This window comes from Manihot esculenta, chromosome 2, assembly GCF_001659605.2.
Source record: "Manihot esculenta cultivar AM560-2 chromosome 2, M.esculenta_v8, whole genome shotgun sequence".
Lineage (NCBI taxonomy): Eukaryota > Viridiplantae > Streptophyta > Magnoliopsida > Malpighiales > Euphorbiaceae > Manihot > Manihot esculenta.
The window spans coordinates 23086135-23099779 of record NC_035162.2 but is presented as its reverse complement, the minus strand read 5'-3'; the positions used below and the strand labels follow the sequence as shown (position 1 = coordinate 23099779).

Genomic DNA, 13645 nt, shown 5'->3' with positions numbered 1-13645 from the left:
GAGAAAGCAAGGCAAAGAAATTGATCCAATATCACAAGAAGCCATTGTAATACTTTTTACATATGTTTTATTTATTTGTTATGTATTTTATGCTATATTTTGATTTTTTAATATCAATAAATATAAATATCTCTATAGGAAAAGTTTCAGCAACTAAAGAAATAACGAGAAGAAGGACAAATTTCACTGGATGATGATGCTATGTTTGCTGATGTACTTGGGCCAGAAAAAAATGGTTATGTACGTGCTTATGGTCCTGGAAAAAATGTCACGGAATATTTTGGTGCTAGATCTACAAAGATAGAACTACTTAGACAACTTGATACTTCAAGAAGAGAAGCAAACGAGCGTGTCCAACAAATTCAAAAAGAAGCAAGTGAACAAATAAATGATGTTAAGAAGCAAATGGATGAGAAACTTGCAGAGATGAATAGAATATGGGAGCAGAAATTCAAGATGCTTTTGGAGAAAAACAATAATATTGCATCAGTAAGTGATTAAAAACTAAGTCTCATTTTTTTTCTAATATTGTAACGACCCGAAAATCGGACCGCTACCGGCGCTAGGATCCGGGTCGACTTAAGGCCGCCGGGACCCGTAGCAAGCCTAACATGCATCCTGTGAACCTGCTTAATCCCATACATGATTAACAACATACATAAAAATTTAAAACATTTCTTTCCATTCATATGCCAACTCAACCTGTGCTTGCACTATAACATAATCATAACATTGATCCCTCTGTGGGATCTCATCAGTGCCCCCAATGGGTGACATAACATATGCTGAGTTGGTTTACATAAACATCATAAAAATCTCTACGATCATGTAATAAAAGGGATAACAACACTCTATGGTCAAGCACACCTCTAACATCCATAAACATCATCTCCTTACATAACTATACTGATTAAGACTTTACATTGCAATTTGATCATGTCCATTGCTAGCTATTACATAAGCATGACTTCTTTACTCTATCCGGACTCCCGAACTATACTGTACCTGCAAGCCTGGGGGTAAAGGGAGAGGGGTGAGCTAAAAGCCCAGTGAGTAGAACTATAAAACATATTAACACCATGCTCCAATGAAATGCATCATAACACAGACAATTCACATAAGGGTTAGGTGAACTTGTCACCAATTAGTCCAAGCTAACTCTGTGCCAGGCCGTAGCATGGGGTCCTGGTCTTCCTGTCATACATACATTACTTACCATTGCCCCAGGGCCTCCTCTGGGCTCCTGGTCTTTGAGTCCCATAACCGTGCCAGGCCGTAGAATGGGGTCCTGGTCTTTCCTTACTCTGTGCTAGGCCGTAGAATGGGGTCCTGGTCTTCCTGTCATGGACTAATTGGGTCATCCAACATTCACCCACATCAACAACAATAGATGCAATGCGGCATATTCGTGAAATCTAATGCAATCATCCTATTGCATAATCATGATGCATGAAACATGATAAAACATTTAATTTCTCAATTTAAAGGATTTAGTTTAGTTCCACTCACCTCTGGCTGACTCTGACAACACCGAAGCAGCTGAACTCACTGCTGGGGTCCTCGGTTCCTCGGGTCCGAACCTACACAGGTGGACTCAAGTGAGGGACCAAACATACTAGAACATATCTCTAATCTACTCCCCAAAAACCCCTTAAAACATCCTGAAACAACCATACAAAATCATGCAAAGGAGGCCTGGACAGGGCACTTTCGGCGGCAGGTTTGGCGGCCGAAAGTCCCTCCAGAGCCAAAAGTCAGGCAGGTTCGGCGGCACCTTCGGCGACCGAAACTCCCAGACAGAGACGAAACTCATGCATGTTCGGCGGCCGAAACTGGCAGACAGAGACGAAAGTCTCCTTTCGGGGGCAAGCTTCGGCAGCCGAAAGGCTGCCTCCCCAGCCATGTTCGGCGGCCGAAAATCCTTCGGCTGCCGAACCTGGTTTCTGCCAAAGGGCAGAAACTTGGCTCCCTTTCCACATTTCGCCTCCAAACCTTTCCAACATGCATCAAACCTATTCTACAACACACAAACACAAGCATACATGTTCCTAGGGGCCTCAAACCATCATAAACCCCATCTACAACACATCAAGAAACTCATATTGTTCATGAACATACATTTATACCCATAAACATAACCATAACCTAAACATGCATTCTACCCCATAGATCTACTTAAAACTTACTTTAAACATGCAATGAGCTTAAGATCGGCTCTTACCTCTTGAAGATCGAGAGAGAGACGACCTAAACTCGAAGTTGGGAGAGCTTGAGTTCTTGAACCTCCAAGCTCCAAAACTTTGCTCAAATGCTCAAATCTTCAAAAATAAAGTTAAAACAAATGAAAACCTTGAAAGATCTAGAGGAAAGACGCCAAAGATGGGTGAGGGGCGGCGGAGACTCACCTTGGCCGAAAATGGGGAAAAAGCTCGCCCGTTTTCGACTAAGGGACCCTTTTATAGTGGCTGGCCAGACCACGTTCGGGGGCCGAATGTGCCTCCGCATGCATGCCATGTTCGGCGGCCGAACTTGAGGTTCGGCGGCCAAACCTGGACTTCCCTCACTTATGCTTTCGGGGGCCTAAAGCACACCCGCAACGCATGCATGTTCGGCGGCCGAACTTGAGGTTCGGCAGCCGAACCTGAGTTTTCCTCCAAAGCTATTTTCATGCAAAAACTCATTTCCTTTCATACTTAAAACATAAAACACATTAAAACATTTTATAAAAACATGGTTTTACCCTACTAGAGGCTTCCGACATCCGAGATTCCACCGGACGGTAGGAATTCCGATACCGGAGTCTAGCCGGGTATTACATTCTCCCCCCCTTAAGAACATTCGTCTCCGAATGTTCCTCAACTAGCACAAGCATAGCGTCATCACATCATACACATAAAACACATAGAGGCTAACCTTAAAAGAGATGACGATATTACCGGAGCATAAACTCCCGTGTCTCCCATGTGCACTCTTCCAGATTGTGGTGGTTCCAAAGGACCTTCACCATCGGGATTTCCTTGTTCCTTAGCTTTCTGATCTGGGCGTCTAGGATCCGTACCGGCTGCTCAACATAGGTGAGATCCTCTTAGATCTCCACATCAGGCTCACTAAGAACCTTACCCGGATCTGACACAAATTTCCTCAACATTGAAACATGAAAAACCGGATGGATTCTTGCCATAGAAGCAGGCAAATCTAGCTTATACGACACATTCCCAATCTTCTGCAAGATTTCAAAGGGTCCGATGTATCGTGGGGCTAGTTTACCTTTCTTCCCGAAGCGAACCACTCCCTTCATTGGAGACACCTTAAGCAATACTAGATCCCCCTCCTGAAACTCTACTTGCCTTCTGCGGATGTCTGCATAACTCTTCTGTCTGCTTACAGCAGTCTTGATTCTTTCTCTGATTAAGGGTACCACCCTGCTGGTGATCTCTACTAACTCAGGCCCTGCCAAGGCCTTTTCTCCAACTTCTTCCCAGCAAACCGGTGACCTGCACTTCCTTCCATATAAAGCTTCATATGGAGCCATCCCGATGCTAGCATGATGGCTGTTATTGTAGGCAAACTCCACCAAAGGTAGATGCTGCCTCCAAGAACCGCCAAAGTCTAGCACACTCATTCTTAGCATATCTTCTATGGTCTGGATGGTCCTCTCTGACTGTCCGTCTGTCTGTGGATGGAAGGCAGTACTGAAATCCAACCTGGTACCCATGGCATCCTGCAGACTCCGCCAAAACCTGGAGGTGAACTGGGGTCCTCTATCTGACACTATAGAAACAGGAACCCCATGCAGTCTGACTATTTCATCAACATACACCTGCGCCAACTTGTCCACAGAATAGCCACTCCTGACAGGGATGAAGTGAGCAGATTTGGTGAGTCTGTCCACAATCACCCATATGGAGTCCAATCTGTTGGACGTCGCCGGTAACCCCACTACGAAGTCCATAGCTATATTCTCCCATTTCCACTCTGGAATAGGTAGCGGGTTAAGCATTCCAGCCGGCTTCTGATGTTCCAGCTTCACCCTCTGACAAACTTCGCAGGCTGACACAAACTGTGCCACTTCTCTCTTCATAGCTGGCCACCAATAAACTTTCTTCAGATCCTGATACATTTTGGTGGCTCCGGGGTGAACGCTGTATCTTGCATTATGAGCCTCTCTCATAATGTCTCTTTTTAGCCCTATGTCATCTGGTACACATAAACGACTCCCATAGCGGAGGATCCCCTTGTTGTCGAATCTGAACTCACTGTCTTTGCCTGACTGAACAGTCCTGGCAATCTTCACTAACTCTGGGTCCTCATGCTGTTTCTGAGCCACTTGCTCCAGAAACACAGGTGTCACTTTCATCTGAGCAACTAAAGCACCTGTACCAGATAACTCCAACTGTAGACCTTCCTCAATGAGCTTGTAAAACTCCTTCACCACTGGTCTCCTCTCTGCCGTGATGTGGGATAGACTGCCTAGTGACTTCCGGCTTAGGGCGTCTGCCACGACATTCGCCTTACCCGGATGATACTGAATCTTGCAATCATAGTCACTCAGCAGCTCTACCCATCTCCTCTGTCTCAAGTTCAAATCTCTTTGACTCAGGATGTACTGCAGGCTTTTATGATCTGTGAAGATCTCACATTTTACCCCATAGAGGTAGTGCCTCCACATCTTGAGTGCAAAGATTACTGCTGCCATCTCAAGGTCATGTGTGGGGTAATTCAACTCATGCTTCTTTAGCTGCCTAGAAGCATAAGCAATCACCCTCTCACTTTGCATCAGTACACAACCCAATCCCACACGGGACGCATCACAAAAGACTGTAAAGTCCTCATCACTAGATGGCAGAGCTAAAACTGGTGCTGAAGTCAACCTCTTCTTAAGCTCTTCAAAACTCTCTTCGCACTGGTCGGTCCACATAAACTTCTGATTCTTCCTGGTTAGTCTGGTCAGAGGAGCTGCTATTTTCGAGAAGTCCTGAACGAACCTCCTGTAGTAACCTGCCAAACCCAAGAAACTCCTGATCTCCGTCACTGAAGTGGGTCTAGGCCAGTTAGCCACAGTTTCTGTCTTCTTGGGGTCCACCTCTATCCCATTCTCTGACACTACATGCCCCAAGAACGAAATGCTCCTCAGCCAGAACTCTCACTTTGAGAACTTGGCATACAAGCCATGTTCCCTCAAGGTCTGTAGAACCAACCTCAGATGATGGGCATGCTCCTCTGCATTCCTGGAATACACTAAGATATCATCTATGAAGACAATAACAAAGTGATCTAGGTACTGGCTAAACACTCTGTTCATGAGATCCATGAATGCTGCAGGGGCGTTGGTTAACCCGAACGGCATTACAAGGAACTCAAAATGCCCATATCTGGTCCTGAAAGCTGTCTTTGGCACGTCCTCTTCCCTGATCCTCAACTGATGATACCCAAACCTCATATCTATTTTGGAGAAACAACCCGCTCCTTCTAGCTGGTCGAATAGATCGTCGATCCTTGGCAATGGGTACTTGTTCTTGGTAGTGACTTTGTTCAACTGCCTGTAGTCAATACAAAGCCTAAGGGATCCATCCTTCTTTCTCACAAACAAAACTGGAGCACCCCAGGGTGAGGTACTCGGTCGGATGAAGCCCTTGTCTACCAACTCCTGTAATTGCTCATTCAACTCTTTCAATTCTGCTGGCGCCATCTTGTAGGGAGGGATAGAGATCGGTCGGGTTCCAGGCATCAGTTCTATCTCAAACTCTATCTCCCTAGCAGGTGGTAAACCTGGCAGCTCGTCTGGGAACACATCTAAGAACTCCCTAACCACTGGCACCGAGGCGGGCTCTCTAACCTGACTGCTAAGCTCTCTCACATGAGCTAAATACCCCTGACATCCCCTCCTGAGCAACCTACGAGCCTGAAGAGTTGATATCAGACCTCTAGGTGTACCCCTCCTGTCTCCTCTGAAGACAACCTCAGACCCATCCTGACCTCTGAACCTGACTACCTTGTCCCTGCAGTCCAAGGTAGCACCATGGGTAGATAACCAGTCCATCCCTAGAATGACGTCAAAATCTGTCAAATCTAGAACCACCAGGTCGGCGGACAAGCATCTTCCTTCAACAAACACAGGACTACACTGGCAGACTGACTCTGCCACTGATGGATCACACTTGGGCCCACTTACCCAGAGAGGACACTCTAACCCAGAAGTCATCAGACCTAACCTCCCCATGGCTCTCGGAGCAATAAAAGAATGAGATGCACCAGGGTCCATCAAGGCATACACATCTGAACAACCAATGATTAAGTTATCTGCCACTACGGTGTTAGATGCATCTGCCTCCTGCTGTGTCATTGTGAAGATCCGTGCTGGAGCTGATGGACCTTCACTTCTGAAACCCGCTGAAGAAGAGGCTGCCCCTCTCCCTCTGCCTCTGCCACTGGCCTGAGTCATGGCTGGAGCTGCTGGCTGCGCTACACTGCCTGAGGCTGTCTGTTGGGACTGAGCCATCGGGACTGCTCTTGGACATTCTCGAGCCGTATGCCCCTCCTGACCACATCTGAAAAAGGCGTTCGTCCCAAACCGACATACTCCCCTGTATGGCCTACCACACTTCGCACAAACTGCATTATCCGCACCAGAGCTTGAGCCACTCTCAAATCCCAGACTGGACTTGACTTTACTCCAGAACTTATTCTTCTTACCCTTGGGCTTACCCCATCTCTTACTGCCTGAAGCTGCTGCACTCAGGGTAGAGGGATCTAATCTTCCCCCACCCGGAGTTTTAGAACCAGAAGGCTGTGCCACTGTCTGCTTAACTGTCCCCTGAATGATGGCACTGGCCTCCATTTTCCTGGCCATATCTACTATGGCATGGAAGCTCTCTCTGTCCACGGACTGAATCAAGGAGGAATACCTGGAATGAAGTTTGATGACATACCTCATTGACCTCTTCGAATCTGTGTCCAGACTCTGCCCAGCAAAAGGCAACAGCTCCAAGAATCTGTCGGTGTACTCCTCTACACTCATTTCATCCGTCTGCCTCAACTGCTCGAACTCTATCATCTTCAGCTCTCTTGAACTATCGGGAAAAGCCCATCTTGCAAACTCGTTTGCAAACTCTTCCCAAGTCATGCTGTCCACTCTCGGGTTCACATAATTCTTGAACCACTCTCGTGCCTTCTTGCACTTAAGCGTGAACTCGGCCATCTGAATGGCTCTGCTGTCATCAGCCCCAATCTCCTCTGTGATCACTTTAACCCTTTCAAGATACACAAACGGGTCATCCCCTTTTTCATACTGAGGAGCACCCAGTTTCATGTAATCGGTCATCCTGACCTTGCTCCCACTGGCTGAGCTAGGTCTAGAAGGTTGAGTAACTGGGGCTGCTGGTTCTGTAGGTGGTGGAGGTGGTGCAATATTTTCTGAGGTAGGGTTTGCTGGATTTGGATAGTAAGGTGGGGGTGGATACATTGGGTATTGTGAATATGGTGGGTAGTATGGTGGGTATGGCATCTGTGTGGGATAAGGAGTGAAGCTAGGGTAATTCGATGTGCCTCCCATCGAATACCCGGGATTTTGTGAGAAGGGTGGGTAGTAAGGTGGCTGAACAAATCCCGAGGCCTGAGTGCCTCCTTGGGATTCTCCCATACCTTCCTCCGACATGCTAACTCCCAGACTGCCATCCCTCCTCTGCTCTACATCCATATCATCCCCCATGTCCTCTGACGCTCCTCCCTGAACTGTTCCTCTGACTGATCTGCTTCTACCCAGATCCAAAGACCTTCTAGGGTCTCTTGCTACTCTTTCTCTGCTAGACCTACTAGACATTGCCCTCGGCAATGCTGAAGGACGGGCGCTCGTGCCCTCATCCTCAGGTGGTACTCCAGTCAATCGTGCAGATCGACGAGTTCCTCTCATCCTGTTTTCTGAAAAACAGTGCACATCACATAAACATTAGCATCATATGGTTCATGTGGGCACACATGAACCCGCATCACATACATCACATATCATTAATGCACATGCATATAATCATGGCATTTCACATCATTATGTAAGACAGGACTCCACATCCTATCCTAGTGGACATGATCTTTCCTATTGTGCTTGACCTTTTATAACACCTATGAGCCCGACACTCTAGGTCCGACCATATGAACCTAGGGCTTTGATACCATTCTGTAACGACCCGAAAATCGGACCGCTACCGGCGCTAGGATCCGGGTCGACTTAAGGCCGCCGGGACCCGTAGCAAGCCTAACATGCATCCTGTGAACCTGCTTAATCCCATACATGATTAACAACATACATAAAAATTTAAAACTTTTCTTTCCATTCATATGCCAACTCAACCTGTGCATGCACTATAACATAATCATAACATTGATCCCTCTGTGGGATCTCATCAGTGCCCCCAATGGGTGACATAACATATGCTGAGTTGGTTTACATAAACATCATAAAAATCTCTACGATCATGTAATAAAAGGGATAACAACACTCTATGGTCAAGCACACCTCTAACATCCATAAACATCATCTCCTTACATAACTATACTGATTAAGACTTTACATTGCAATTTGATCATGTCCATTGCTAGCTATTACATAAGCATGACTTCTTTACTCTATCCGGACTCCCGCACTATACTGTACCTGCAAGCCTGGGGGTAAAGGGAGAGGGGTGAGCTAAAAGCCCAGTGAGTAGAACTATAAAACATATTAACACCATGCTCCAATGAAATGCATCATAACACAGACAATTCACATAAGGGTTGGGTGAACTTGTCACCAATTAGTCCAAGCTAACTCTGTGCCAGGCCGTAGCATGGGGTCCTGGTCTTCCTGTCATACATACATTACTTACCATTGCCCCAGGGCCTCCTTTGGGCTCCTGGTCTTCGAGTCCCATAACCGTGCCAGGCCGTAGAATGGGGTCCTGGTCTTCCTGTCATGGACTAATTGGGTCATCCAACATTCACCCACATCAACAACAATCGATGCAATGCGGCATATTCGTGAAATCTAATGCAATCATCCTATTGCATAATCATGATGCATGAAACATGATAAAACATTTAATTTCTTAATTTAAAGGATTTAGTTTAGTTCCACTCACCTCTGGCTGACTCTGACAACACCGAAGCAGCTGAACTCACTGCTGGGGTCCTCGGTTCCTCGGGTTCGAACCTACACAGGTGGACTCAAGTGAGGGACCAAACATACTAGAACATATCTCTAATCTACTCCCCAAAAACCCCTTAAAACATCCTGAAACAACCATACAAAATCATGCAAAGGAGGCCTGGACAGGGCACTTTCGGCGGCAGGTTCGGCGGCAGGTTCGGCGGCCGAAAGTCCCTCCAGAGCCAAAAGTCAGGCAGGTTCGGCGGCACCTTCGGCGGCACCTTCGGCGGCCGAAACTCCCAGACAGAGACGAAACTCATGCATGTTCGGCGGCACTTTCGGCGGCCGAAACTGCCAGACAGAGACGAAAGTCTCCTTTCGGGGGCAAGCTTCGGCAGCCGAAAGGCTGCCTCCCCAGCCATGTTCGGCGGCCGAAAATCCTTCGGCTGCCGAACCTGGTTTCTGCCAAAGGGCAGAAACTTGGCTCCCTTTGCACATTTCGCCTCCAAACCTTTCCAACATGCATCAAACCTATTCTACAACACACAAACACAAGCATACATGTTCCTAGGGGCCTCAAACCATCATAAACCCCATCTACAACACATCAAGAAACTCACATTGTTCATGAACATACATTTATACCCATAAACATAATCATAACCTAAACATGCATTCTACCCCATAGATCTACTTAAAACTTACTTTAAACATGCAATGAGCTTAAGATCGGCTCTTACCTCTTGAAGATCGAGAGAGAGACGACCTAAACTCGAAGTTGGGAGAGCTTGAGTTCTTGAACCTCCAAGCTCCAAAACTTTGCTCAAATGCTCAAATCTTCAAAAATAAAGTTAAAACAAATGAAAACCTTGAAAGATCTAGAGGAAAGACGCCAAAGATGGGTGAGGGGCGGCGGAGACTCACCTTGGCCAAAAATGGGGAAAAAGCTCGCCCGTTTTCGGCTAAGGGACCCTTTTATAGTGGCTGGCCAGACCACGTTCGGGGGCCGAATGTGCCTCCGCATGCATGCCATGTTCGGCGGCCGAACTTGAGGTTCGGCGGCCAAACCTGGACTTCCCTCACTTATGCTACGCATGCATGTTCGGCGGCCGAACCTGAGGTTCGGCGGCCGAACCTGAGTTTTCCTCCAAAGCTATTTTCATGCAAAAACTCATTTCCTTTCATACTTAAAACATAAAACACATTAAAACATTTTATAAAAACATGGTTTTACCCTACTAGAGGCTTCCGACATCCGAGATTCCATCGGACGGTAGGAATTTCGATACCGGAGTCTAGCCGGGTATTACAAATATAAGAATTTTTGTAAGCTATATAACTAGTATGAACCTTATCTATTTTATATAATTTTGTTATTAATATTTTCAAATAGAATTTTATACAGCTTATGGAGGATTCCTAAGATGATGAAATTGGAGGATGATTTGCAGTATATTTAAAGTTTTGGATTTTGAAGCAGCCAGCAACCTTATAATACTACTTTTAGAAAATTTAGATATTAATATTAGTGTTAGTATAGTATTATAATTTCAAGTATTTTTAGTGTGATTGCTTTATGACTTAAATTAGTTTATTTTGGATATTAGTTATTTTGGATTAAATTTATTGTTATTTTATAATTGTCATTCTGATTGAGTCTTAATATTAATATATAATTATTTTATAAATTTAAATTTTAGCTAAATTTTTTTATATAAATTTTATATTCTATTATAAATTTTATCAAAATTATTAATAGATAAATAACATATGTAATAGTAAATTATAATATAATCCCATTAAATAATAATAAATTAAATAAATATTACATTTTAGCTACAAATAATTAATAGTAGCCGTATGTACTATATTTAGAATAGCTTCTAATTTAATAATTTTGTGGCTTTATTCAATAGTTATAAAATAAAATTAAGTGTAACAATTATACTAGAACTTGTCACTTTCTTATTTTTGTGGCTATAAATTTTATTCTTGCCTTATAATTATTTAAATGTGGCTAATAGTAAATATTTTTTGTCATACAATTAAGTTTATGGTTAAATTTAGATATGTTAGCCATAAAATTAAATTTGTAACTATATATAAGTTTAAATTGCCACATTATTATTTTTGTAACATAATCATAGCAAAATCACTTACAAAAAAAAGTTGCTATGGCAAAAAGAAAATGTGGTTACAAATATTCCATTCTCGTGGCTAATAACTAGCCACAATATTTATTTTTAATGGCAATATTTTTGCTTCATTTAAATAAAAAGTGTGACTATAAATATTTATTTTAGCCATAACACAGGTAAATCATGTAATTAAACTTTAGTTACGCCACTTCTAGCTACGACATGTCACAGGAAAAATATGTTGTGGCAAAAGCATCTAGCCACCAAAATTCTATTTTTAGCTACAATTTATTTTGTGACAAGATATGGATAATGTTGTAGTGTCTGTCTTGCAGCTCTTTCCCACTTCTCAATGTGATGGCACTAGCATTTTTCCTTGGATTTATCTCAGTTTGGGAAGGTAGCTTTCCTTGTGATTCAAGCTTACTCATTAAAGTGGCCATTTGACTCATTTGTTGCTTAAGGTTTTGCACAGAGTTTGCCAAAGACTTCACAATCTCTTCAAGAGGTGTATTGGACTTTTGCGGTGCAGCTTGGGCTGGATTTCTTTGCTGGTAGTTTGGATCTTGATTGGCCCTTGCATAATTGAAATTTGGATGGTCCCTCCAACCTGGATTATAGGTGTTAGAATAGGGATCGTACCTTCTTTGCCCATTAAATCCTCCAACTACATTGACTTGCTGGTCCTCTTCTTGAAGGGAAGGGTATAGGTCAGTTGGATGGTTTATGTTTGCACATATTCCATATGGTTTGGGTTGCTGAATCTGCTGGGCTTGCTGGGGTTGACCCACAACAAGGCTACGGACAACATTGGTGAGATCAGAGATTTGGGATGCTAAAGTGGATGTACTCACCTCATTCACCCTTCTTGGTGGCTGTTCTTGGTCTCCAAATTGCTGTGAGGCTGCTGCCATAGTAGAACTTAAGTCCCTTAAGGCTTGAGGTGACTTATCTTCAATGGATCCTCCACAGGCTGCATCAATAAATTTTCTTTTCGAAGGTAGCAAACCTCCATAGAAATATTCAATGAGAGATTTGTTAGAAATATCATACTGTGGGCAGCTTGTGCAAAACCTTTTGAACCTCTCCCAGTACTCATACAAGCCTTTAGAATGCTTTTGCCTTATACCACTTATTTCTCAACGGATGCCAATAGCTTTTGAGGTTGGAAAGAATTTACTCAGGAATGCTCTTACCATACCAGCCCATGATGTGATGGATCCGGGTGGCAAGTAGAATAGCCAGTCTTTGGCATAGTCATCAAGGGAAAAAGGGAAGGCTCTAAGTTTAACATGCTCTTCTGAAATACCTTGGGGTCTCATGGTTGAGCACACAATGTGGAATTCCTTCAAATGCTTGTGAGGGTCCTCATTTTCTAGGCCTCTAAATTTGGGAAGGAGATGGATCAGACCTGTCTTTAATTCAAAGGGTGCTGTCAGTGGGGGATAAGTAATGCATAATGGTGCTTGATCTCCTGCTGGTACAGCTAGCTCGCGGAGTGTTCTCTCCCGTGGCTGTGGTGCACGGATGGGCACGTATTCAGCTTCAGCTTCAACTTCTTCATATACAGCAGGTGGTTCTGCCATTGTTTGATTTTCTACAGCAACTTTGAATTCTATTTCTGGTTCAAATGCACTAGTAGCAGGTGCGGCAGTAGGTGTATCTGCTGGTGCAATAATTTCTGCAGCAGGTGCAGTAGCTATTTTTCTAGATGGCTCAGTGGCAGATTGAGTGGCAGACACTCGACTTGCTGCTGTTGCTGATAAAGATGATGTTGAGGCTTGGTTCCTCAAGTTTGATTGCTTTCTCAGGCTCTTGGCAATGCGTTCAATCTCCGGATCGTAAAGAAGAGTTTCTTTACGGCCAGACCTGGTCATAAAGGGAAAATACATTAGTTTAAATCAAATCCCCGGCAACGGTGTCAATTTTTGATAGCAGTTGTCGAAGCCGTCAAAAATAAATCTATTATCAATCAACAAAATAATTTGTAGATAGTGGTAATAGGGTCAAACCACAGAGATTTGACACTAAGGATCTTCCCAATAATGACTTGAGCAATTAAATAATAAAAGTAAAAATAAAAGTAAAAATAAAAAGAGGGGGTTTTGTTTTGATGATAGAAGACTAGAATTAAAAATAAGTAAAAGAAAGCAATAATTAGAGAGATGAGTAAATCAATGGGAGAAAAGCTGTAGTTGAAGTATGGATCTATATCAGTTGTTTAGAATTGATCATTGATTCTTTGATTCTCCTATTTATTTCAATAAATTAGTTTAGGTTGTGGAAAACGCTTCTCACAACCAAATTCCTCCTTAGTTTTAGTTTGGCTAGGAAACGTTCGCTAATCAAACACTAGTTAACAAGTTGCCAAGGAACATCCTTGGGGCTT

General features: G+C 43.8%; 1 protein-coding gene across 1 annotated transcript; it reads left to right on the top strand.

The window, feature by feature from the left end:
- Nucleotides 1-10681, top strand: LOC122722500. Its single transcript, XM_043953367.1, has 3 exons — nt 1-46; nt 139-489; nt 10524-10681. The coding sequence occupies exons 2-3, from the start codon at nt 202-204 to the stop codon at nt 10539-10541; spliced, it is 306 nt and encodes a 101-aa protein (XP_043809302.1). The 5' UTR covers nt 1-46; nt 139-201; the 3' UTR covers nt 10542-10681.
- The last annotated feature ends 2964 nt before the right edge of the window (nt 10682-13645 follow it).

What these genes read in the sequence shown, in the direction of transcription:
- LOC122722500 (XM_043953367.1), top strand. Translation starts at nt 202, where the DNA reads ATGTTTGCTGATGTACTTGGGCCAGAAAAAAATGGTTATGTACGTGCT.